This window comes from Equus asinus, chromosome 2 (assembly GCF_041296235.1).
Source record: "Equus asinus isolate D_3611 breed Donkey chromosome 2, EquAss-T2T_v2, whole genome shotgun sequence".
In the NCBI taxonomy this organism is placed as follows: domain Eukaryota; kingdom Metazoa; phylum Chordata; class Mammalia; order Perissodactyla; family Equidae; genus Equus; species Equus asinus.
The window spans coordinates 34,177,139-34,200,393 of record NC_091791.1 but is presented as its reverse complement, the minus strand read 5'-3'; the positions used below and the strand labels follow the sequence as shown (position 1 = coordinate 34,200,393).

The 23,255-nt window shown below is 35.2% G+C and overlaps 1 protein-coding gene across 3 annotated transcripts in view; it reads right to left on the bottom strand.

Annotated features, from left to right (window-relative positions):
* Positions 1–1,272: 1,272 nt before the first annotated feature.
* The window catches only part of LOC106842117 (cytochrome P450 2C19-like), a 78,039-nt gene continuing 56,056 nt past the window's right edge, over positions 1,273–23,255 (bottom strand). For 2 of the 3 annotated variants that reach the window (XM_044753719.2, XM_014858443.3), the window contains exons 5-9: positions 22,416–22,592; positions 9,584–9,725; positions 6,771–6,958; positions 2,571–2,712; positions 1,273–1,839 (exon numbers count right to left, since the gene is read on the bottom strand). In XM_044753719.2, the coding sequence (XP_044609654.2) occupies positions 1,658–1,839; positions 2,571–2,712; positions 6,771–6,958; positions 9,584–9,725; positions 22,416–22,592 (831 nt within the window). In that variant the 3' untranslated portion in view covers positions 1,273–1,657. Of the gene's footprint in view, positions 1,840–2,570; positions 2,713–3,060; positions 5,027–6,770; positions 6,959–9,583; positions 9,726–22,415; positions 22,593–23,255 lie in introns of those variants that run through there. The other variant, XM_044753721.2, reaches the window with a different exon arrangement.

The window sequence follows — 23,255 nt, the reverse complement described above, 5'->3', positions numbered from 1 at the left end:
TGCATTGTCTTTTTGTTGAAATTCCTACTTTGTTTACTTATTGTTTTCCTGAACTCAGTGATCTTTATGACTGTTATTTTGAATTATCTTTCAGGTAAATCATATATCTCCTGTATCTTCATTTTTCTTTATTCTCCATGTTGCTGTCTGCACATTAGACAAAATAGCCATCTCTCTTAGTCTTCACTGACTTATCTTGTCCAGCAGGAAATCTTCACCAATCAGCCCAGCCAAAGATTCTGTAGTTCTCTCAAACCTGCATGTTAGTCCAGCCTCCTTTTTCTGTTTTAGCAGCCGCCAGCTAACTAGAGTATGTTGAGTCCTGTCAGTGTTCCAAGCAAGCAAGACAGAAGCCAGTTCCTCATGCATCCCAAAACAGTTTTGAAAGTTTTGAATGCCAGATGTGCATTACAACTCCTTTGCTCCTCAGGGAGAGGCTGGGAGCTACAGGGTTCCTGACCAATTATACAGGATTTTGCTAGGGTTGGTATTTATGGTAGGAGTAAGTATCTGCATTTATTTGTGGCTTTCATGTGGCTGGATTCACATTCACTCAGGGTACAGCAATTTTTCAACTAGTTTCTGGACTTTCTACAAAGGGAATTGATTCATGCGTGTTGTGAATCAGTGTATCCACCGGGGGAAGGAGAGTCTAGAGCTTTATACTATGCTATGTTGCTTATGTTACCCCTTCTTGTGTAAGTTTTTACAGATTGAGTACTTAAAGAATTGGCCCATTTCATCTAAGTTATCAAATTTGTGGACAAAGACTTGTTTATAATATTCTTTTTTATGCTTTTAATATACATAGTATGAAAGTGATGAACCCTCTTTTAATTCTGACATTAGTAATTTGTGTCTTCTCTCTTTTGGGAGGGGTAGCCTAAGTATGGTTTTATCAATTCCTTTGAACTTTTCACAAAAAACTGCTTTGGCTTCATTGATTTTTTCTATTGATTTCCTGTTTACAAGTTCATTGATTTCAGCTCTGATTTTTATATGTAATTTTCTGTTGTTTACTTTGGATTTAGTTCCTCTCTATTGCTGATCTCAATATTTCCCTAATGGATGATGGTGCTCCTGAACACAATTTCTCTCATTTTAAAATCCAAATTCAAGCAACTCTAGGTGATGTGCAGCCAGTAGACCATTTCTGCTCTCACTTTGTCCTTCTCTGTGCTTATCATCATCAGGACCACCATGACCTCTTAAGATTATTTTCTTTCATTTCTTACTGTATTTGCACATAGGAAGGAAAGTCTTAAAACTGGATCATCAAATTATATATTTTATTTAGAAAATGCAGAGGAGAAATGGCTTTGCATTGGTATACACTAATCATCTTGCTTTATTTCATATTGATGACATAGCACTACTCAATATTAGATAGGTATTAGCATATATGATGACCAAAACAAACGTTGCAGAGTATAGAGAATAGCAGATAGAGTATGGAGTATATGCAGTGAAACTCGGGAAATTCTCCTTTAATGGAGATTGGATATTCCTGGATCTTGAGAGAATAGGATGATGAGGAGAGAAGAGGTCAGCGAAGGTATTCCCAGGAAGAAGGTGACGAAGAAAGGAGGTGGACCATGTCCCAAATGAGAGGGAGTTGCAGACATCATCATAGGAAAAGTCAGGTGTTCAGACAGTCTCACACAGGAATGAAGTAAAGCTGATAAGAAGGTGGCACAGAAGCAAATCCATTTGCAACAGGGGTGGTGTCAATGTCCTTTGGATCAACCACAGATTTCAAGTTAAATTTTTGTAAAATGGTGGTCAGGAATAAAAACAGCTCCATGCGGGCCAGGCCCTCTCCTGCACACACCCGTTTTCCTGAAAATAAACATAGAGTAGATACTCCTTGAACACTGTGTTCTGGCTATCATAAAGAGCATATGCAGTAACTATTTGATAAATGGTTGAGTGGATGTATGGAAGGCAGGATGGCTGGATAAACAGATGGACAAATAATGGGCACACATGCTATACAACTAATATTTTATTTTAACAGATATCCTTTTTTCAACAAGTATTTATTGAGCATCAGTACTATTCCAACCATTTCATTAAGTATTCTTACATTATAACTGCTCTTTTGATATTTCAAGTTGCCATCAAGCTTTCCCAGAAACACACACACATTGGTTGCACTTTCTGTTCCTAGTCATACGTTCCATGATCTTTCTTTCCATTCTTCACATCCTCTGTTCCCTGCTTTAACTATACCTACTCTTCATTAATCTCCAACACACAGTGAAGTTTCAATTTTTATGTCACACTCCTAATTTTGGCTAAGCTACACTTCTCATATTTTTTCAGTACCTAGCTCAAATTTCTTTTCTGAATTTGGAAGAACTGGGTCAACTCTTCAAAGCTCCCATGATGTGGCCCAATAATGAGGATATATCATGAAGAGGGAAAGTGCATAGGCATTGAGATTAGTACTCCTGACTGTGAACAAAGTGCAATTCCACCAACCCCAGGGTGGGTACTATGTAAGTTACAACTGATCACATAAAGCTATCCTGTCTTTTGAAGTACCAAAGGAAATAAAGTTTCATTACCTGCTGAGAAAGCCATGAAGTAGTCGCTCTTCTTAAAGTTGCCACTCTCATCCAGGAAGTGACCAGGGTCAAATACTTCTGGATTGGGGAATTCTCTGTCATCGTGCAGCACAGAAGTCAGTGATATTAATATGGTTGTGCCCTGGAAAGAACAGATAAAGATAAACAGAGTTATCAAAAAGTCATGGAGCTGGAATAAATGTTGTAAATAATTTAGTGCAATCTTATGATCTATAGAAGAGGAATCCTAAGTCTAAAGAAACATAGTGGCATTTTGAGCCAGACAGAACAAGGAATAAACAAGGATAAGTTTAAGTTTAATGGCAGTGATGTTGCTAAAGTGAACTCCAATAGCATTTGAAATACTGAGTATATGGATCCTATGGTACCAGACCTTCTGAATCCATTCTGTTTATCACCACGTGTGGACACTAGTGTATGTCCCATCAGCTCTTTATTTTATCTTTTCATTTTTCACTACTCTCATATGTGGATTATGGTTTAAAGTGGAAGTGTCTGTTGGAGCTTGAAACACCTGGAGTTATCTGTTCATAGGGCTTTTGTAAACAGACATCTGATCTAATTAAAATTAATCTCTTCTGAGGTAATAACAATAAGTACAGTAACAACTATTAGTGCCTATCATTGCCAAGCAGCTTGTTTGTCTTAATTTAAAAATATGAAGTAGACTCCATTACAGATTGATCCTAGCTTAGAAACACAGAAACGATGATAAAATTAGAACAATCATTTTGTAATAGTTCAGCTTAGGATCATCAATTGAGGCAAGTTTTATCAATTAATGTTAAAACTGTTGGGTGAATGAATGGAAAGCATGATATTCAATAATCCTAAATTAGTATGCCATAGATTTTGATTAATTAAATGCAAAAACAGAACTTCTGCCTTGGAGAGATCTGCCAGATACCACTTTATTGTGTGAGAAACATAGCACAACCAATAATGGGATAAGTGACATTATGTGACCCCCGCCTCACCAATGACCTTCAGTGGGACATACAAAGCACACTTGTGTAGTTCTCCTGCCAAAATCAAAATGTAAAAAAAAATCACACAAAACCAGCCTGAGGAATATTTTACATGACTCATGGCCTTGGCTCTTCACAAAGTTAAATATACTGAAAGAAAACATAGCAAGGGGAACTGATAATAGGAGACAAAAAGAAAAGAAAACCAAATTATGTGCTTGTTCCTTGGCTGGATACTGAATTGCAAAGAAAGAGAAAGCTATAAAGGATATTCTAGGAAAGTTGATAAAATTTAAATAAAAGCTGTACATTAGATAATATTATTGTATCAATGATAACTCTTGAGTGTGAATGCTATTATTAATCTGTATACAAAAATTATTCCTATTGAAATATACTGACTGAAGTATTAAGGTGTTGACAGATAAATAGATACATGGATATAAAAGTAGACATGTAAACAAATTTATATACTACATATATATGCACATGTTTTAATGTTTTTAGATTAAAAAAATTTTAATGACATGTTGGGGTGAAATTACACCCATTAAATTTATCATATAGAAGGTCTAAAACTTTATTTTTAAAATTATTTGGTTGTATATTTTTTAACAATATAGGAATTTCTTTCCTTAAGATATAAAAGCAAAAAAAGAAAGATACAAAAGCCAATATATTTTTATTAAATGACTTGAACAATTGGATATTCACAAAGAAATAAAAGGAGGCATGACCATTACTCTGCACCATAAGTAAAATTTACCTGAATGGATCAATGATCTAAATATAAGTGCTAAAACTGTAAAGCTTTAGAAAAAAATAAGAGTAAATCTTTGGGATCCTGTGCAGGCAAATATTCTTTAGATAAGGCAAAAAAAAAGTGCGAATAAACCTGACATCATTGCAAAGTGTTCTATTAGACTGATTGTTTTATAACAGACATCAACAAAAAATAACCCCTGTGGAAATCCAGCCTACTACCTGTTTTTATACAGTGCAAGAGCTAAACATTTTAAATTGAAAAGACCAAGGAAGAATAAAATTTTGTGACACTAAAATTACGTGAAATTTAAATTTCAGTTTCAATAAATATTGAGATATAGCCTTTCTCATTTGTTTACATATGCTCTATGACTGCTTCCATGCTACAATGGCAGATTTTAATGCTGCATCAGACACTTCAAGGCCCATGAGGTCTAAAATATTTACACTCTGGCTCTTTATATAAAAGGTTTATCAAAACTTGTTTTAGACCATTATTTCCACCTAGCTCAATGGTCCCAGCCTACGATAGAAGAAATCACTTATCTGATTCATAAGAAGGTAGAATCAGCCACGCAATGTTGCATATTTTTCTACTGGGATACCCTATACAGGATGGAATGCTCATTTCCAAATCTGATGTAATGGATGGAAAAGATAGGCAATCTCATTCTCATATCTACTCCATTATTTCCCTTTTACCTAGAAATACAAGGAAAAATAAGTTTGATTAAGTATTTCCCTTAGACCCCAATATTAAAAAAGAAAAGTCTTCTCCTCATTGTGTTCTTTGTTGAAAAAAATGAGTGGGCTTGAAATCCTAACCCTTATACCAAATCTATAATCATTGAGGTAAGTTTCAACACCTCTTGGTAAAGTCATCAATTCTGTCTTCTCCAAAGATTGGCATTAGTATTTGCAGCCTTAGCAAAGCCATTGCTTTCTTTCTTCAACAAAAACAAATTTTGTAATATTATTTTTTAAACATAATAGTAATATGTCCTGGTTTCAAGTGAACTGGAGTAGCTTGTAGTATATCAACTAAAAAGTCTGAATATATACAGAAATTGTAAATCTGCTAAGACAAAAATTTGTCTCAAGATTCCATAGTTGGGAGAATCTCAGAGAGGTAAGCTGATACCTACAGTTAATTTTAAGTCTGTGTCAATGTACAAATTTTAATCAAAACAAGAGTGTTCCATCATTCTGACTGCCTAGTAGGAGAAGGATAAACCCTTTCTGGAAGAAGATAAAAACATCATCTGAAACTGCATTTTTTCATACATAATAATTAGCATCTAACTAAAAGTTATTAAGCATTTTAAGAACACAACTAAGTGGCCAGCAGAAGAGGATGAGACAATAAAAATAAATCCATGTTAAAGAACATTTCTCACCTACTTTATAAGGCCAGCATTACCTTGACACCAGAAATGTGACAAGAAAATTTTGATGAAGGAAAACTGCAGGCCAAAAATCTCTTATGAATATAAATGCAGAAGTTCCGAACAAAATATAGCAAATTAAATCCAGCTGTGTGTGTATACTGATAATATGACTATTTAGTGGGAAAAATGAGGCCATACAATCATACTAATAGATGCAGAGAGTCAACATGAAAAAATTATATACACATTCATGACCAAAAAATCATAAAAGATACGAGGGTAAACTTCCTAATCTGAATAAGAATATCTACCAAAGTGTACATAAAACATCGTTATCAATAGCAAGACGTTAAACCTCCGATCTCCTACAGATCAGAAGTGAAACAAGGATGAAACAGGAATATTAACTCAGGTAACAGAATGATGTATATAAAAATTGCAAATTAGTCTAGAGACAACTTATTAGCAATGATTTTAAATTTAGCAAGTTTGCTACATACAAGGTCAACAAAATAATAAAATGGATTATATTTCCATATATCAAAGAATTGGAAAAGCCACTTTAAAAATTTACAACAATAATATTAAGTATCTAGGAAAAACCAAAGATTTGAAAACAAATGCATTGAAAAAATTATTGAGAAAATTAAAGAAAGACCTCCAAAATTGGGAGCATATAACATGTCCATTAATTAAAAGATTCAATGTGTCATGATGTTAAGTTTTTCCAAATTGACCAAATGTCACCTTGATAAAAATTTCAGCAGAGTGTTTTGGTAAATTAACAAACTCTTACTAACATTCATTTGGAAACGTAGACAGCTAAGATTAGCCAAACAAAGTTAAAGAAGAACACATTTGGAAGACTTAACACTGCCAGCTCTCAAAACCCACTATATAGCATATAGTCTAGACGTGAAGCAAATCAAAATCCATAATGCTGCCACACAGTTGACTTTTGTACTTCTCTCATCTCGTATTCATAGAGGACTGGACCCATACTGTGAAAATTGGAACTTCAAGACCACTAGGGTCAGTATAAGAGAAACAAATGTTACCTTAGGGATAAAGTAGTTTCTGAATTTAACGTCACGAGTCACTGCATGGGGCACATTGGTAGGGAGGAGGTCAATGTATCTCTGGATCTCATGCACCACAGCATCTGTATAGGGCATGTGGCTCCTGTCCTGCATGCACGGGCTCCGGTGTCTGCCAATCACACGATCAATCTCTTCCTGGACTTTAGCTGATAAAACACAAAGAAGACTGATGGAAAAAGAGAAAAATGCATACCACATTTTCATGTCAATTCAAGGATACATGAAGCATTAGGAAAGTGTCCCAAAATCATTATAAACATCAGTTATACACCCAGGAATACACCTAGACATAGAGAGATAATTGCTATAATATAGATAGATAGAACTCTCCCACAAGCTAGGTTTAAGATCCATCTATAAATACCTATATATCAGCATACATGATAATACAAACAGAAAAGATGAAATGTTTCAAAATATAAATGAAACATAATTGTCAAGAAATTACAGCCCTTGCATAAAGAAAAACAAAAGCAAAATATTAATTTATACCAAAATAATATATGCATTGAAAAGTTAAATTATAATCTATGTAGCTTTGTGTACGTGTGTGTGTATAACTTGCAGTGGTGCTCTCTTCCTCCAAGTTGCCAAATGCTACCACTTTGAACATCCTAGCACTTTCTTAAATTTATGTTCTATTTCTAAATAATGACTCTCTGTTTCTATTTCTTACTTACCTCTTTTTAGACAATATTTGACTTCCTGGTATGAGAGGTGAGAATTTACATCTCCATCCCTGCCTCATACAAAATACACCCACACACACACACACAAGTCCCCTTGTTCTACTTCCCCTATATATTTAGACCTCAATTTTTGACTGTTAGAATATTTATTTTGGTATCATTCTGACTATATAAACAATGTTCCCTGGTAAAACAACTATGATTATGTTTCATTTTGGGTACTTTCTTGGACTTAACCATGTTTCTAGTTCAATTGTTAATTGTCTATATCTCAATTTAGAATTATTCCCAAATACTGAGGTAGGTGTTTCCAACTATTAATAATGATTTCTCTATTGTTAGGACATTTCAGATAATTCACTGCTTCTCTTTTGTTCTTGGTGTCTCCCCTCACACCTACTTTATCCACCAAATCCATTTTGAAATGGGTATTTTCTAGGCCTGGTGTCTACCAACCTCCCTGACAATTTGATTCTCCTTGATGAGTTCTCCTGATTCCTTGAGCCCATGACATCTTCTGACTTGACTTCAGACATTTGGATGAGAAAGGGGAAAGAGGGTGTAAAAATTTTGTCAAACATACAGGTCTGAAAATACCCTCTGTTTATTAATACACAATTTGATAGTTGCTCTCAAGAATTCTGATACTCTTCTGAATCCTCTCCTTACTTATCACCTGAAAAATCTCTCTGAAAGTTTTGGTGATTTTATTAGTGGTGTTCTGAAATTTTATGACCCTGTGTCTTGGGTGGATGTTTTCATTTCCTTCACTCTGCTATTGTCAAGAGAATTTTCTACCTGAGTCGCAAAACATGGAGGGTTTTTTCTCCAGAACTGTTCACAATTAATCTGGCTTCTAAATTTCAGAAAGCAGGATGGAAAAAGGAGCTAAGACTCTCAGAGCTCAAGAAATAGATTCTTACTTAACCTTTCTCTTCAGCCCTACAACTCACCCTTTCCCTGTCACTGCCCAGTGTCCCTGAGTGTAGGGCCTCTTAGGTTCATTTTCTCTGGAGAGTAATCCTTCCTCATCCTGTTGGGGAAAAACAGTTACCTGATAAAAGGGCATGTTGAAGGGTCCCAGGCAGGGGACCCTTCTCCTTCTATCTTCTTTGACACTTGGTACTTCCAAATACCAAACCTTATAGGGATGTAAGGACACAAATGACTTGTCCTCACTATATAGCTTCCTCTTCTGACATTCATGTTACAATTTCATCCTCTCTACTGAGTTCATTTTCACCCCTCAATATGCTCTCTCTGTTTCAGAAATTTGTTGAGGATTTATCGGCTGTTTCTTGACCTCTTTCTGTGCAACTTTAAAAGGCTAAATCTCATTTGTAACAGGTTATAGTCTTTTCATTGGGACCCTGACACAGGACAAGATGATGTATGTTTCTAAATTGCTGTTCATAACCGTAACTCTTGAAAGATAAATTTCTAACACAAAATTTTTGGTAAAAGATAAAATCATTGACCCTGTAAAATTCTTAGCTTGGCAAACACCACTTTTCTGGGAGCAGTCTTCCGGAATAACAAAATTCCTTTATGCACATCTTAAGACTGAATAGCAACACATTTCTTGTGAATCTAAGTTTGTAGAACACTTCCTAGAGTATGGAAATTATCTCAGGAAGTCTCACGAAATCTCTAGGATTTCCACTTATGCGTCAATAGGCACTTTCCATTTCTCTATCCTGGCTTTAGAAACTGCATTTTCCGAATGAGGAGCTCTCTGCAAGAAAGTACCTACTGTTCAAAGAGGCCTTTTATAATAAAACCAATATGCAGTCCCAGGCCAATACATGCTATCTGTGCCTGCCACAAATAACCTCCCATGAAATCCAGACACTGCTTTATTGATTTTGCTACTGCCCACATTGTTCTTACTCCTCTCAGTCATTCTCCTGTATTATATGAAGATGTCCCATTATTTTATGTTCTCTAAAGTTGTAAAAATTAAGCTGGTTGAATAGATATTTAAATAATGAAGGCTTGCTAGGGAGAACAAGATAGAATATACTTGCAGAGCCTTTCCAACATCTTTTCTGAAATTCACCCTGCTCATTGTGTTGGTCATACCTATGACCTCTGGGTGCTTCAGCAGGAGGAGAAGTCCATATCTCAGGGTGGTGCTCGTTGTCTCTGTCCCAGCTCCAAACAAATCAGATACAGTGATTTTTAAGTTTTCAAAAGTAAACTCCGACTGTTGATTTTGCTTTTCCTATGAATGATTTGATAAAATTATTGGGCAAATTAATTTGCCAGAATTACAGTTAATCCAAATAACTCACATTGTTATAAAATTAAGCCAACATATAAGCTGCAGCGTGCAACATTAGAATAAACTATTGTATGGTATGGCAAGAGACTGTAGATCAGATGACTTAAGCATCATTTTATACTGGTTTATCCCTCACTTGCTTAAAGTGAGCCTCTTTTATAGATTGGTTAGCTATGCAGCATAGTTTTTGCCAGTGAGATGTAAGGAGAAGGCTGTGGTGCCACTTCCTCTATTTTTCCTTCTTATTCAAAACAAAAATGTGAAGGAGGTAGAAGAGACATCATCTTGGGACAAGAGGGTTGAATCATGAAGTTAGCTTGTATACTCTGTATAGGTGAAGAAAAATGGAAGGTCTGATGTTTCAGGGCTCCTGGTGTTTCAAAGTTACTGTACTGCACTACACTGACATATCACAAGATTCTTAGTATGTGAAGTAAATAAACCCACTATTTGTTAAAGCCATTGTTAATAGTTTTTCTCTTATTTGTAGACAAACACAATCTTAATGAGTCAAAACAGGTAGATTAGGGTTATATCATGAAAGATGTTATAAGGCTGAATCAAGATTTTATAATGCTCTTCTTTGTTAAAAATTTATATGAAATCAACATTGTCTGTAGACTATGAAGGTGAAATTGTGCAAAAGCTAATATTGCAGCTTAACCTGAAACAAATCATAGTCAAAGAGAATGGATTCACAAAGACAATATAGAGTCATCACTATAGTATTCCATATGCAACGAAATAGGAGCTTAGTCTAGCAAACAAATACAGGAATGAAAAGGAATATACAAATTGAAGAGACACTACAAACATGAATACAGAGAGTTTCCATAGGGGAAAACAGAGATAGTAGGGATAATGCAAATTTCAAGGCTGACACACGAGTTGAATACAGCTCACATAAATTGGAAGTTGGGAGAGAGACAGCAACTGATAAAGTAACACTGGTTTACAATTGAGGAGACGACGTGACACAGAATAGAAAACAACAAGTGGGCAGTTTTAAATACTGAATAGAAGGATCATTAACATACAAAAAGTACGTTTTTTGCAAACATGTCCCTAGGCTGCATTAATTTCTATGATGCATTTATAATCTCCAGGGGTCGAGGGGCATGTCTAATATTATGTAATAAACACAATTAAGGCAGACTAAACTCTCTGAATGTTTGCACTTGTTAGACAAAGACTCATCCCCTTTGGTAAATTGGCTTCACATAGTGTTTTAAGATTGTCAATTAAAAAGTATTCCAAGTACTAAATTCAGTAAGAAGAGCAGTGTACTCATAAAATAATATTAGTATTTCCATTTCTTGAAGTGTATTTGGAGACACAGTGGTTACATGCACATAGCCTATCATTATTAAGCTGTACAAAGCAACATTGAAACAAATTATATAAAACAATATTGAAAGAAATTAAAGAAAACCCAAATAAACAAAAAGACTTTCCTTGTCATAGATCCAAATACTCAGTATTGTTATGATGGCTTTCTGGGAGTACTGGCACAAAGATGACATAGAGGATGTTCCAGGAACCAGTCCCTCCACTGAAACAACTATTGGCCATGCAAAAACTTTCTTAGCAACTATTTTGGCACCCTAGAGACTAGTTATCCACTTGAAGCATCCAGTGGAGTACTTAAGTAAAAGTGTCTGGTAAATATGACATCTCACATAGTGGCTAACATTCCTCATAACCTAGTTCTAAGTCAGACAGTTCTGGAGAGTATGGACCATGTTCCTCATGCAACTTGCATGTTCCAGAGTGAGCAATAGGGACCACATTCTTCAACAATCAGTCTTGCATGTTTTGATCACAGAGAGGCTGGCACAGAGAATAGCCAGTGTTCCAGTCTCCTCACATTCAAGCAACGTCCACAACAGCTTTCACTCAGGAGATAAAGAAACAGAACAACTTCTTTTTCTTTTCCTTTCCTTTCCGATTAAGGTATTTAAGAGAATATCTGTAAGGTCACTACCTGACTATGGAGATAATAGAACAGAGAGTCAAGTGATCACACAGGAAAAGAAAAATAGTCTTGGCAAAAATAATTTGGAAAAGCTGCCAAACAAATGGATGAATGCAGTCTTCATCAAGTAACAGCAACTGCTGGGAGACAGAAAAATCTTATTTCCAGAGTTACCACATTACAACATATTAAATGCTCTGTACTCAACAGCAACAAAAAAAATTAAAAGGGATACAAAGAAACAGGTAAGTATAGCCCATGAACAGCTAAAAAAAAAGTTGATATAGATGATTCCTGGAGAAACTCAGACATCAGACTTACTAGATAAAAACTTAAAGATAAATGTCTTAAATACGCTCAAAGAGCCGAAGGAAATCATGTACAAAGAACTAAAGAAAATCAGAAAAGTTTATGAGCAAGTAGGGGATATCAATAATGAGAAAGACATTATAAAAAGGAATCAAATAGAAATTCTGGGGCTAAAACATACAATACCTGAAATTTTTTAAAAATCCCCAGAGGTTTTCAACAGTGGAATTGAGAAAGCCCAAAAAAGAAATAGAAAACCTGGAGACAAGAAAACAGAAATTACCCAGTTGAAATATCAGAAATAAAAGGGAAGGAAGAAAAATGAACAGAGCCTAAGGGACCTATGGAACTCCATCAAGTGTATCAACATCTACTTTATGGAAGTCTCAAAGAACAGAGGGAAAAGGAGCAAAAAAAGTATATTTGGAGAAAGAATGGTTGAAAACATCCAAAATTTAATGAAAGCCATGAATCTATATATGCAAGAAGCTGAATAAATTCCAAAGGATAAACACAAAAACACCCATGCAAAGGCTTATTTTAATCAAATTGTCAAAAGACAAAGACAAAGAGAGAATGTTTAAAATTTCAAGAAAGAGGTGACTCATTATGTACAAAAGGATCCTCAGTAGAAGAAATTGATGATTTTTTAAGAAACTGTAGAGGACAGAAATCAGTGTATGTGTATATGTAAAGTCTTGAAAGAAAATAAGCCAACCAGCAATTTTATATCTGAAACTATTATCCCTCCATAATAAAGGGGAAATTAAGACGATATCCAAATAAACAAAAGATGAGGGGTTCCTAATTAACAGATCTGACTCACAGGAAATGCTAAAGAAAGTCAGCTTTCAGGTTGAAACCAACTGGACGATAACTCAAAGCCATATTAACAAATAAAGATCCTTGTCAAGGATAACTATGTAAGTAAACATAAAAGCTAATATTATTGTATTCTAGTTTGAAACCGTCTTTTTATTTTCCATGTTATTTAAAAGAAGAATGCATAAAATAATCATTATAAATATATTTTACTAGGCACACAACATATAAAGATGTAATTTTGGACAGCAACAAAATAAAGGGAGGGTGAATTTGGATGGGAGCAGAGTTAACTTATGTAATTTGAAGCTCCTTTGGAATTAAACTAGACTGTTATAGATTTAGGATGCTAACAGTAATCTCCATTGTAAGTACTAGAAAATTAACTAAAACATATACAGAAAAAGAATTGAAGAGGGAACAAAAAAACATACACTTGAAAATATTGATCAAATAAAAAATAAGGCTATATTGGAGTAATTGAGAAACAAAAATGACAAAAGGCATCAGAACAAAAAATAACAATGGAATGAAATCCTTCAATATGACTAACCACCTTAACTGTTAATTGATTTAAATTCACTATTTAAAAAATAGATATTTAAAAAATAAAATTTTTAAAAGCTGTATATATAAAAATAATAGAACATTATTTACCCTTGAAAAAGAGACACATCCTGTCATTTGCAACAACATGGACTGAACATGAGGGCAATAGGCTAAGTGAAATAAATCAGATAAAAACAAATACCACATGGTCTTACTTATTTGTGGAATCTAAAACATACCAAAAAATAAATAACTGAACTCACAAATACCGAGAACACATTGGTTGCCAGAGATGCGAGCTGGGGGAATGGACAAAATGGGTGAAAGTGGTCAAAAGGTACAAACTTATAGTCATAAAACAAGTAAGTCCTGGGGATGTAATGTACAAGATGATGACTATAGTTAGTAATACTGTATGTATATTTGAAAGTTGCTAAGAGATTAAACCTTAAATGTTCTTATCACAAGAAAAGAAATTTGTAATTATGGGTGATTATGGACATTAACAAAACTTACTGTGATCGTTTCACAATATGTACATATACATATATTGAATCAGTTGTACACCTGAAATGAATATAATGTTACATGTCAATTATATAGCAATAAAAAAAAACTGTTATGTTGTCTGCAAGAGACTCACTTTAGACCCAAAGACACAAATATGTTGAACAAGAAAGAGGGAAATTTATCTTTTAAGCAATGAATAGCCAAAGGGAGTTGGAATGCCTATACCAATAGAAGAAAGAATAGATTTTATTTAAAAACATTTTTTTTAAAAAACCATTGAGAACATTTTATACTGGATAAAAAAGTGAATTAATCAAGAATCTATAACATTATACACATTTATGTACCAAGCAAAAGAGGCCAAGATATATGAAGCAAACATTGAAAACACTGAAGGAATAAATAGAGAGCTCCACAATAACAGTGAGAGACTTCAGTACCTAACTTTCAATGATGGATCGCACTTCTAGGCAAAAGATCAATGAGCAAATATAAGACTTGAAAAACACTAGAATCAGCAATACTAATGAGCATATAAAGAAAATGCCAATGAATAACAGAATATATATTCTTCTCCAGTGCACATAACAACTTTCTCCAGGATAGACCACATGTCTCACTAAACTGAAAAAGATGAAAAATGATACAAAGTATCTCCTCTGACCACAGTGGAATAAGGCTGGAAATCAATAATAGAATAAAAACGAGAAAATTCAAAGATATTTAAACATAAAACATACATCTGACAGTTCTGCATGTGTGGAGTTTGGAAGTTGCAACTCCAGCCTAATAGCAAGTATAAAGCTGAGTAGAATGCAGAATCAACAACTCTTCTAACATCTATAAGAAAGGTGGGGACAAGGGAAAATCACAGCCCCAAAATTAGAGAAGTGGACCAGGGAACACAGGGAGCCACAACTTAGAGAAGACACTCATGAGTGGAAACCACCATGAAAACCGGTGTCAGGGTAGGAAAACCTGAATTGTAAAGGAGAAATTACTGAAGGCTCAATATGGACAATTCTCAAAGAAAATCTATGAGGTGACCCAGTCATAGAGGGGTCCCCACAATTTTATGAAATTTACACCAAGAGCTTAAGCAAGTTCTCACAGTAAATATTTGAGAAAAATCCCACCATACTTCCACCAGGAGGAGGGCAAAATGTACCATTTTTAAATATACCAGAACATTCTATTCTTCTTAAGAAGACCTGGATTCAGGACAATCTAGTCGACTAGAGCATAACATGCTAGAATATTATCAGAGTCAAACTGACTTAGGGAAAGAGGAACACTAAATCCAGTCAACTCTAGCCTTCCATGTGGGAGAAGGGAAATAGCCACTCTAGCTATCCTCTCCCACCTAGGGAGGGTAAGAAACACTTGTGAAGTTCACAGTCCAGAGGCATAGGCTCAGTGAAAGTCTGAAATCAAATCATAAGACTATAAAGTGCTTTCCTTCCCCCCACATCTCACCACCATATTACTAAATGCCTATTTACAAGAGTTCCTTTTACTCGGTACACCATATCCAGATAGCAAGAAAAAATCCAGCATTCCCAAAGGTAAAAACACAATTTGACAGAGCAAGCATCAAACCAGGCATAGCAGAGATGTTGGAATTTTCAGATCACAATTTAAAACAACTATGATTAATATGCTCAGAGATTTAATGGATAAAGTAGAAAACACTCAAGAACCAGATGGGAAATGTAAGCAGAGAGATGGAAATCCTATGAAGGAACCAAAAAGAAACGTGAGAGATCAAAAATACTGTGACAGAAATGAAGAATGTTTTGATGGGCTTATTCATACACCAGACACAGCTGAGGAATGAACTTCCAAACTTGGGGATATCTCAATAGAAAATTCTAAAACTGAAAAACAGAATAAAGAGTTAAAAGAAAAACATATCTAAAGACTATGGGATTGGGGCTGGCCCCGTGGCCGAGTGGTTAAGTTCACGCGCTCCGCTGCAGGCGGCCCAGTGTTTCGTTAGTTCGAATCCTGGGCGCGGACATGGCACTGCTCATCAGACCACGCTGAGGCAGCGTCCCACATGCCACAACTAGAAGAACCCACAACGAAGAATACACAACTATGTACCGGGCGGCTTTGGGGAGAAAAAGGAAAAAATAAAATCTTTAAAAAAAAAAAAAAAAAAAGACTATGGGATAACTACAATACATATAACATAGATGTAACGGGAATAAAAATAGAAGAAAGAGAAAAAGAAACAGAGGAAATATTTGAAACAATAATGATGAAGAATTTCCCCAAAATTAATATCAGACACCAAACCATAGATCTATGAAGCTCAGAGTACACTAAACAGGATAAACACCCAAGAAAACCCAAAACCCTACACCTAGGTATATATTTTCAAACTACAAAAAAATCAAAGATAGAAAAAGTTTTGAAAGAAGCTAGAGGAAAAAAGCACCTTACCTATAGAGGAACAAAGATAAGAATTACATCTGACTTCTCCTCACAAACATACAAGGAAGAAGAGAGTGGAGTGAAATGTTTAAAGTGTTAGAGAAAAACACACCAACCTAGACTCCAAACCCTGCAAAATTATCTTTTGAAAGTGAAGGAGAAATGAAAACTTTCTCAGACAAACAAACTTGAAGGAATTTGTTGACAGTAGAACTGCCTTACAAGAAATGTAAAAAGAAGTTATTTAGAGAGAAGAAAAACAACATAGGTCACAGCTCATATCTACATAAAGAAAGAGCTACAAAGAAGGAATAAAGATAAAATAAAAAGTTTTATTTTCCTTAATTGATATAACAGATAAAATTTTGTTCAACATAATAATAATGATGTATTAGATTATGTAATGCTTATAAATATATCATATATAAATATAAATGCTTATAGAAGTGAAATAAGTGACAACAATGATACAAAGGATGGTAGGGAAGAATTAGGATTGTTTTGTTATTATAAGATACATTAATCATGAAGTAGAATAGTGTTGTTTGAAAGTGTATCAGAACATCAAAATACATAAGACAAAAACTGACAGAACTGCAAGGAATAGCATCAAAAAGAGTAAAATACTTAAACTTAACCAAGGAGGTGAAAGCTCTGTATGCTAGAAACTATAAAACATTGATGGAAGAAATTGAAGAGGACACAATTAAAAGGAAAGATATCTCATGCTCATGGATCAAAAGAATTAATATTGTTAAAAATGTCCAAACTATGCCAGAAATCTACAGATTCAATGAAGTCTGTATCAAAATGTCAATGGTGGAGCCAGCCCCCTGGCCAAGTTTTTAAGTTCGGGCACCCTGCTGTGGTGGCCCATGGTGTTGCCGGTTTGGATCCTGGACACTGACATGGCACTGCTCATCAGGTCATGCTGAGGTGGCACCCCACATAGCAGAACCAGAAGGACCTACAACTAGAATACACAACTATGTACTGTGGGGCTTTGGGGAGAAGAACAAAAGGAAAAAAAGATTGGCAACAGATATTAGCTCAGGTGCCAAGCTTTAAAAGAAAAATTCAAATGGTATTTTTCACAGAAATAGAAAAAAATCCTAGAACAACGACAAGACCCTGGATATCCAAAGCAAATTGTAGTCCATTTAGTGTCACGGGCATGCTTTAGGGAAGTTACCAAAGTACTTTATGAACACTGGGCTTTGAAGTTTAGTGGAAAAAACACTGGACAAGGTCAATGGGATTGAATCCCAGTTCTGTATTCTGGACATGTAAAGACATTGAGTCAGTGATCAAAAACCTGACAAAAAAGAAAGGCCCAGGACCAGATGTCTTCACTAGTGAATTCTACCAGATATTTTTAAAACAATGAAAACCTTTCCTCCTTAACCACCTCCAAATACAGAGGACAAAAGAATACTTCCTAACACATTGCATGAGGCCAGCATTACCAAGATACCAAAGCCAGACAAAGACATCACAAGAAAAGACCAATCTCCTTTGTGAATATAGATGCAAAAATTCTCAATAAATTACTAACAAATCAAATCCAACAGCACATTAAAAGGATTACACACACATAAAAATCTGATTTTAAAATAGTCGAAAGAATTAAATAAACATTTCTCCTAAGAAGAAATGACAAATTAGCCCATGAAAAAGTGCTCAGAAACAATAATCAATAGGGAAACGCAACCCAATTATAACACCTCACACCCATTACATAGCTAGTATCAAAAAAAAAAATACAGAAAATAAGTATTGGCATGGATATGGAGAAATTGGAATACTTGTGCTCTGTTGGTGGGATATATAATGATGTAGTCACTGAAAAAGAGTATGGCTGTTCCCCCCAAAATTAAAAATAGAATTACTATAAAGCCCAGCAATTCCATTTCTAGATGTACACCGAAAATAGTTAAAAGCAGAATATCAAAGAGATATTTGCACAACCATAAGAATTATTCACAATAAACAAAAGGTGGATGCAGTCCAGGTGTCCACTGACAGTTGATTGGATAAGTGAAATATAGTATATAAATGAAATGGAATATTATCCAGCTATCAAAATGAAGAAAATTCTAACAAGTGCTACAACATGAATGAATCTTCAGGACATTATGTTAACCGAAATAAGCCAGTTACAAAAGGACAAATACTGTATGATTCTACTTAAATGAGGTATATAGAGTAGTCTAATTCATAGAGACAGAGAGCAGAATCATGATTTCCCAGGGCTAGGGAGAAAGGAAATAGGACTTGTTATTTAATGGGTACAGAGTTTCAGTTTTGCAAGATGGAAAGAATTCTGGAGATAGTTGTGATGGTTGCACAACAATGTGGATGTACTAAATACCACTAAACTACATACTTAAAAATGGTTAAAATAGTGAGTTTCATGTTCTGTGTATTTTACACCATAATTTTTTTAATTTGAAAATTATACACCATGACCAAGTGGGATTTATTCCAGAAATGCAAAGGGGATTCAATATAACAAAATCAATCAGTGTAATACAACACATTGTTCGGATGAAAAGAAAACATTTTCACTTCAATAGATACAGAAAAAGCATTTGACAGAAATTAACATGATGGTAAAAAAAACACTCAGAAAACTACAAATAGAAGAGAACTTCCTTATCCTGATAAAGTGAACTTATGAAAAGTCCAAAGCTAAATGATACTCAGTTGTGAAAGACTAAAAGGATATCCCCAAAATCAGAGGGAAAACAATGATGTCCACTTTCACCATTCCTGTTCAATAGCCCTGGAAAGGCAGAGATGTCAGCAAAATGGCAGAGTAGGAAAACCTACCTCTCACTCCTCCACAGAAACACTGATAAAACAATGATTTTGCTACCAAAATACCTTGAAGAGAAATTCGGAATCCAGTAAAGAAGTAGAAACACCCTAGAGGAGCACATACTGAGAGTATTCACATTTATACCAGTAAGAGCAAGTTTGCTTTACCCATCTCAGTTCCTCTCCCAGAAAAGCTTAGCTCAGCACTGAGAAGATCCTCAGTCTATGATTTTTCTACAGGAGGAGAAGTGAGTGGAGTGTGTGCCTGGCTGCCTGGCCTCCTGGCCTACAAGGCACCCTCCATGGGGCAGTTTTTATCTTATCTCATACTAGGCACTGAATCATCTGCAGAGCCCCGTGCCCAGGGACAGCTGGAAAAAAACAAAGGAGAAGGATAGCCCTTTACAGCCAGCAATACTCCAAGAGATTGCGAAAGGGGCAAAGATCTGAGGGTTTTCCTTCACAAGGAAAGGAAGAAAGTGAAGAGGAGCTTAAAGTCAGCAATTCAGTGCACTCAGAAGGAGGAAGTTTCTGTGTGGCCTCAAACTGAGCACTGAATAACCTGTAGAAACTGGTCCCTAGGAACAACTAGGTGAAAAGTAAAGGGAAGGGTGAGTCATTACAGGCAGCACTGCTCTGAGAGATTGGGAATAAATAGGTGCAGAACTGAGGTTTTTCCTTCACAAAGAGGGAAGTAGAGGGAGCCTTATCCCAGCATTTCAGAGTGCCTTCCATGAAGCCAGTTTCTATCTTGCCTCATACCAAGCACTGAGCAAACTGTAGACTCAGTTTCATAAGACAGCTAGCAACAAAGAAAAGGGGCAGAGATCCTCCTGAAGGTGGCACTACTTGTGTATTTTGAAAAAACCACAAAGCTGAGGTTTTTCCTCTAGGCGTGAGAAAAGGAGGTGAAGAGCTCTTTTCCCCAAGCCTTACAGTATTTTCTCATGGGGGCAGTCTCTATCTTGCCTCATATCAAGTACTGCTCACTAGTGAAAGTCTTTCCCAGTCAAAATCATTCCATAAAGAATAGCAAAGACTGCTGCTTCATCAAATGTGCAGATAACAAAGCAAACCTACAAGAAACATGAAGAATCAATAAACACAACACAATCAAAGGAAGAAAATAAATCTCCAGTAGCCAACCTGAATGAAACCTTCAGGTATCTGTGAACTGCCTGACAAAAAAATAAAAAATAACCATCTTCAAGAAGTTCATTGAGTTACAAGAGAACACAGACACTTAAATAAAATCAGGAAAATCATAAAGAAAAGAGAAGCTCAAAAAGAGTGACACAAGGCTGGCCCAGTGGCGTAGTGGTTAAGTCCACATCCTCTGCTTCAGCGACCTGTGGTTCATGGGTTTGGATCCTGGGTGTGGACCTACACACCACTCATCAAGCCATGCTGTGGCAGCGTCCCACATGCAAAATGGAGGAAGATTGGCACAGATGTTAGCTCAGTGACAATCTTCCTCAAGCAAAAAGAGGAGAATTGGCAACAGATGTTAGCTCAGGGCCAATCTTCCTCACCAAAAAAAAAAAGGTGATATAAACAGTAAAAAAATACAAACAGAAATACTAGAACTGAAGAATACTGAACTGAAAAATTCACTAGAGACATTCAAAAGCAAATATGATCAAGCAGAAGAAAAAAATCAGTGAACCTGAATACAGGTTACTTGAAATTATCCAGCTAGAGAAGAAAAAAGAAAGAATGAATGAAAAAGAGTGAAGAAATCCTTACTTAAGATTTCCCATTGAGCAAACCAATATACACATTATGAGAGTCACAGGAAGAGAAGAGAGAGAGAAAAAGAGAGAAAGACTATCTCAAGAAATAATAACTAAAAACTGTCCAAATCTGGGGAGGGAAATCCAAATTCATGAAGTACAAAAGAATCCAAACAGATTGAATTCAAAGAGCTACACACCAAGACACATTATAATCAAATTGCCACAAGTCAAAGACAAAGAGAGAATATGGAAAGCAGCAAGAAAAAAGTGACATATTACATACAGTGGAGTCCCCAAAACACTGTCAGCAAATTTCTCAGCAGAAACTGTGCAGGCCAGGAGAGAGTGAGATGATACTTTGAAAGTGCTGAAAGACAAAAACTGCCAAACAAGAACACTCTGAAGAATGTTCTGCTAATGTATTTGCGCTCTGATGTTGGATGCATATATATTTACAATTGTTATATCCTCTGGATGAATTGATCCTTTTACCACTATATAATGACCTTTTTTTTGTCTCGTGTAACAGTTTTTGACTTAAACTCTATTTTGTATAGGCTGTAATTGAAGGAATGGAAAGAGATATTCCATGCAAATGTCAATCAAAAGAGAGCAGGGGAGGATTTTCTTACATCATACACTCTATGGCCTGCCTATGCCGGGAAGCAAGTCAGCAGCCCTACCCAACTGCTGAGCCCAGCCTCTAGCATATGTATATCAAAAAAATATGTTGTATACTTTAAATGACACAGTTTTTATGTGTCAATTATACCTCAATAAAGTTTGGAAAACACTATTTTTTTAAAATTGTACTGGAAGATCTAGTCAGACACGAGGCAAAAAAAAAAAAAGATAGAGAAGGCATCCAATTTGGATAGGAAGAAGTACAACTATGTCTATTTGCAGATAACATGATTCTGTATATAAAATCCTGCAGAATCCACAAAAAATTACTAGAGATAATAAATTAATTCAACACAACTGCACAAGACCTATGGAAAAATCAGTTATGTCTCTATTCAACAGCAATTAAACACAAGTATCAGTGTGTCTCTACACCAGTAATGAACATCTCAAAATGAAACTAAGGAAATAATTTCATTTACAGCAGCATCAAAAAGCATGAATAACTAATAATCTATTTAACAAAGGAGGTGAAAGGCTTATACACTGAAAAATAAAAACCATAGCCAAATGAAATAAAGAATATCTAAATAAACGGAAGACTATCCCATATGCAAGTATTGGAATATCTAATATTATTATGGCAATACTTCCTAAAATAATCTAACAGTTTAATTTTATATCTTCCATAATGCTTAGAGTAGATTCATGCATACAATGGGTACTTAAAATGCTTGTCAGCATTACTTGCCTGACCATCGAAAGATCCCTGGTAAATACAGAACTATTTAATGAACCACAAAATACACAAATATTCAAATAACTTAGCTGCAGTTAACATTTTACCTGCTCCATTTTAATCAGGAAACAATCAATAAAGTCCCGAGGATTGTTAATGTCCAGAGATGCCTGGTGTTCCTTTACTTTCTCCAAAATATAACTTCTTATATAAGCAACATTTTTAAATAATTTGTCAGTACTCCCTGGGAAATACTCAAGGAGAGCAGGAAAAGCATTGCAGATCTAGAAGAGAAAACAATAGCTTATTAAATAAAAGGTATTTAATGGAGACATCTACCATCTGCCAAGCCCTGGTTAGAAACTGCACTATAAATATTAATAAAATATGTGCCTGTCTTGAAGAGAAATTTTTATTTGACACATACATTATTTTCTATGCTGATAAATGCATTTGAGGCAGAAAATTCTGACCAGAGGATCAAAGATAAATATTTCCTATACTCATACATCATCTTACAGTATAAAAACATCTTCATTTCAATTCACTCTTTTTACATCAGTTCTTCCCTACAATTTTAAAATATGAAATGGCATGAAATGTTATGATTCACATTATGCAGATGCCACACACAACTCAACATTTTCTGTATAAAGTAAGTGTGCAACAGAGCAGTTAAGTGACTTCTCTAAGATCACACCATTTTCTTTTAGGCATAATGCACAACATGTCAGCTCAGCCTAAGTAAAATTGTGATGTTTGGTTATGATTCATCTACCATAAAACCAATCATTTTGTCATTCCCCCAAAAATTACCTGGTCAGTTAGAATGCGAACTGAAGCATCAAACACTTCTACCCTAGATAGTGTTGCCTGGCAACATTTGTGGTCCCAGACATTCTCCCTATTTGAAGGAGATATTCTCTTCCTTCCTAAATGCAGAAATT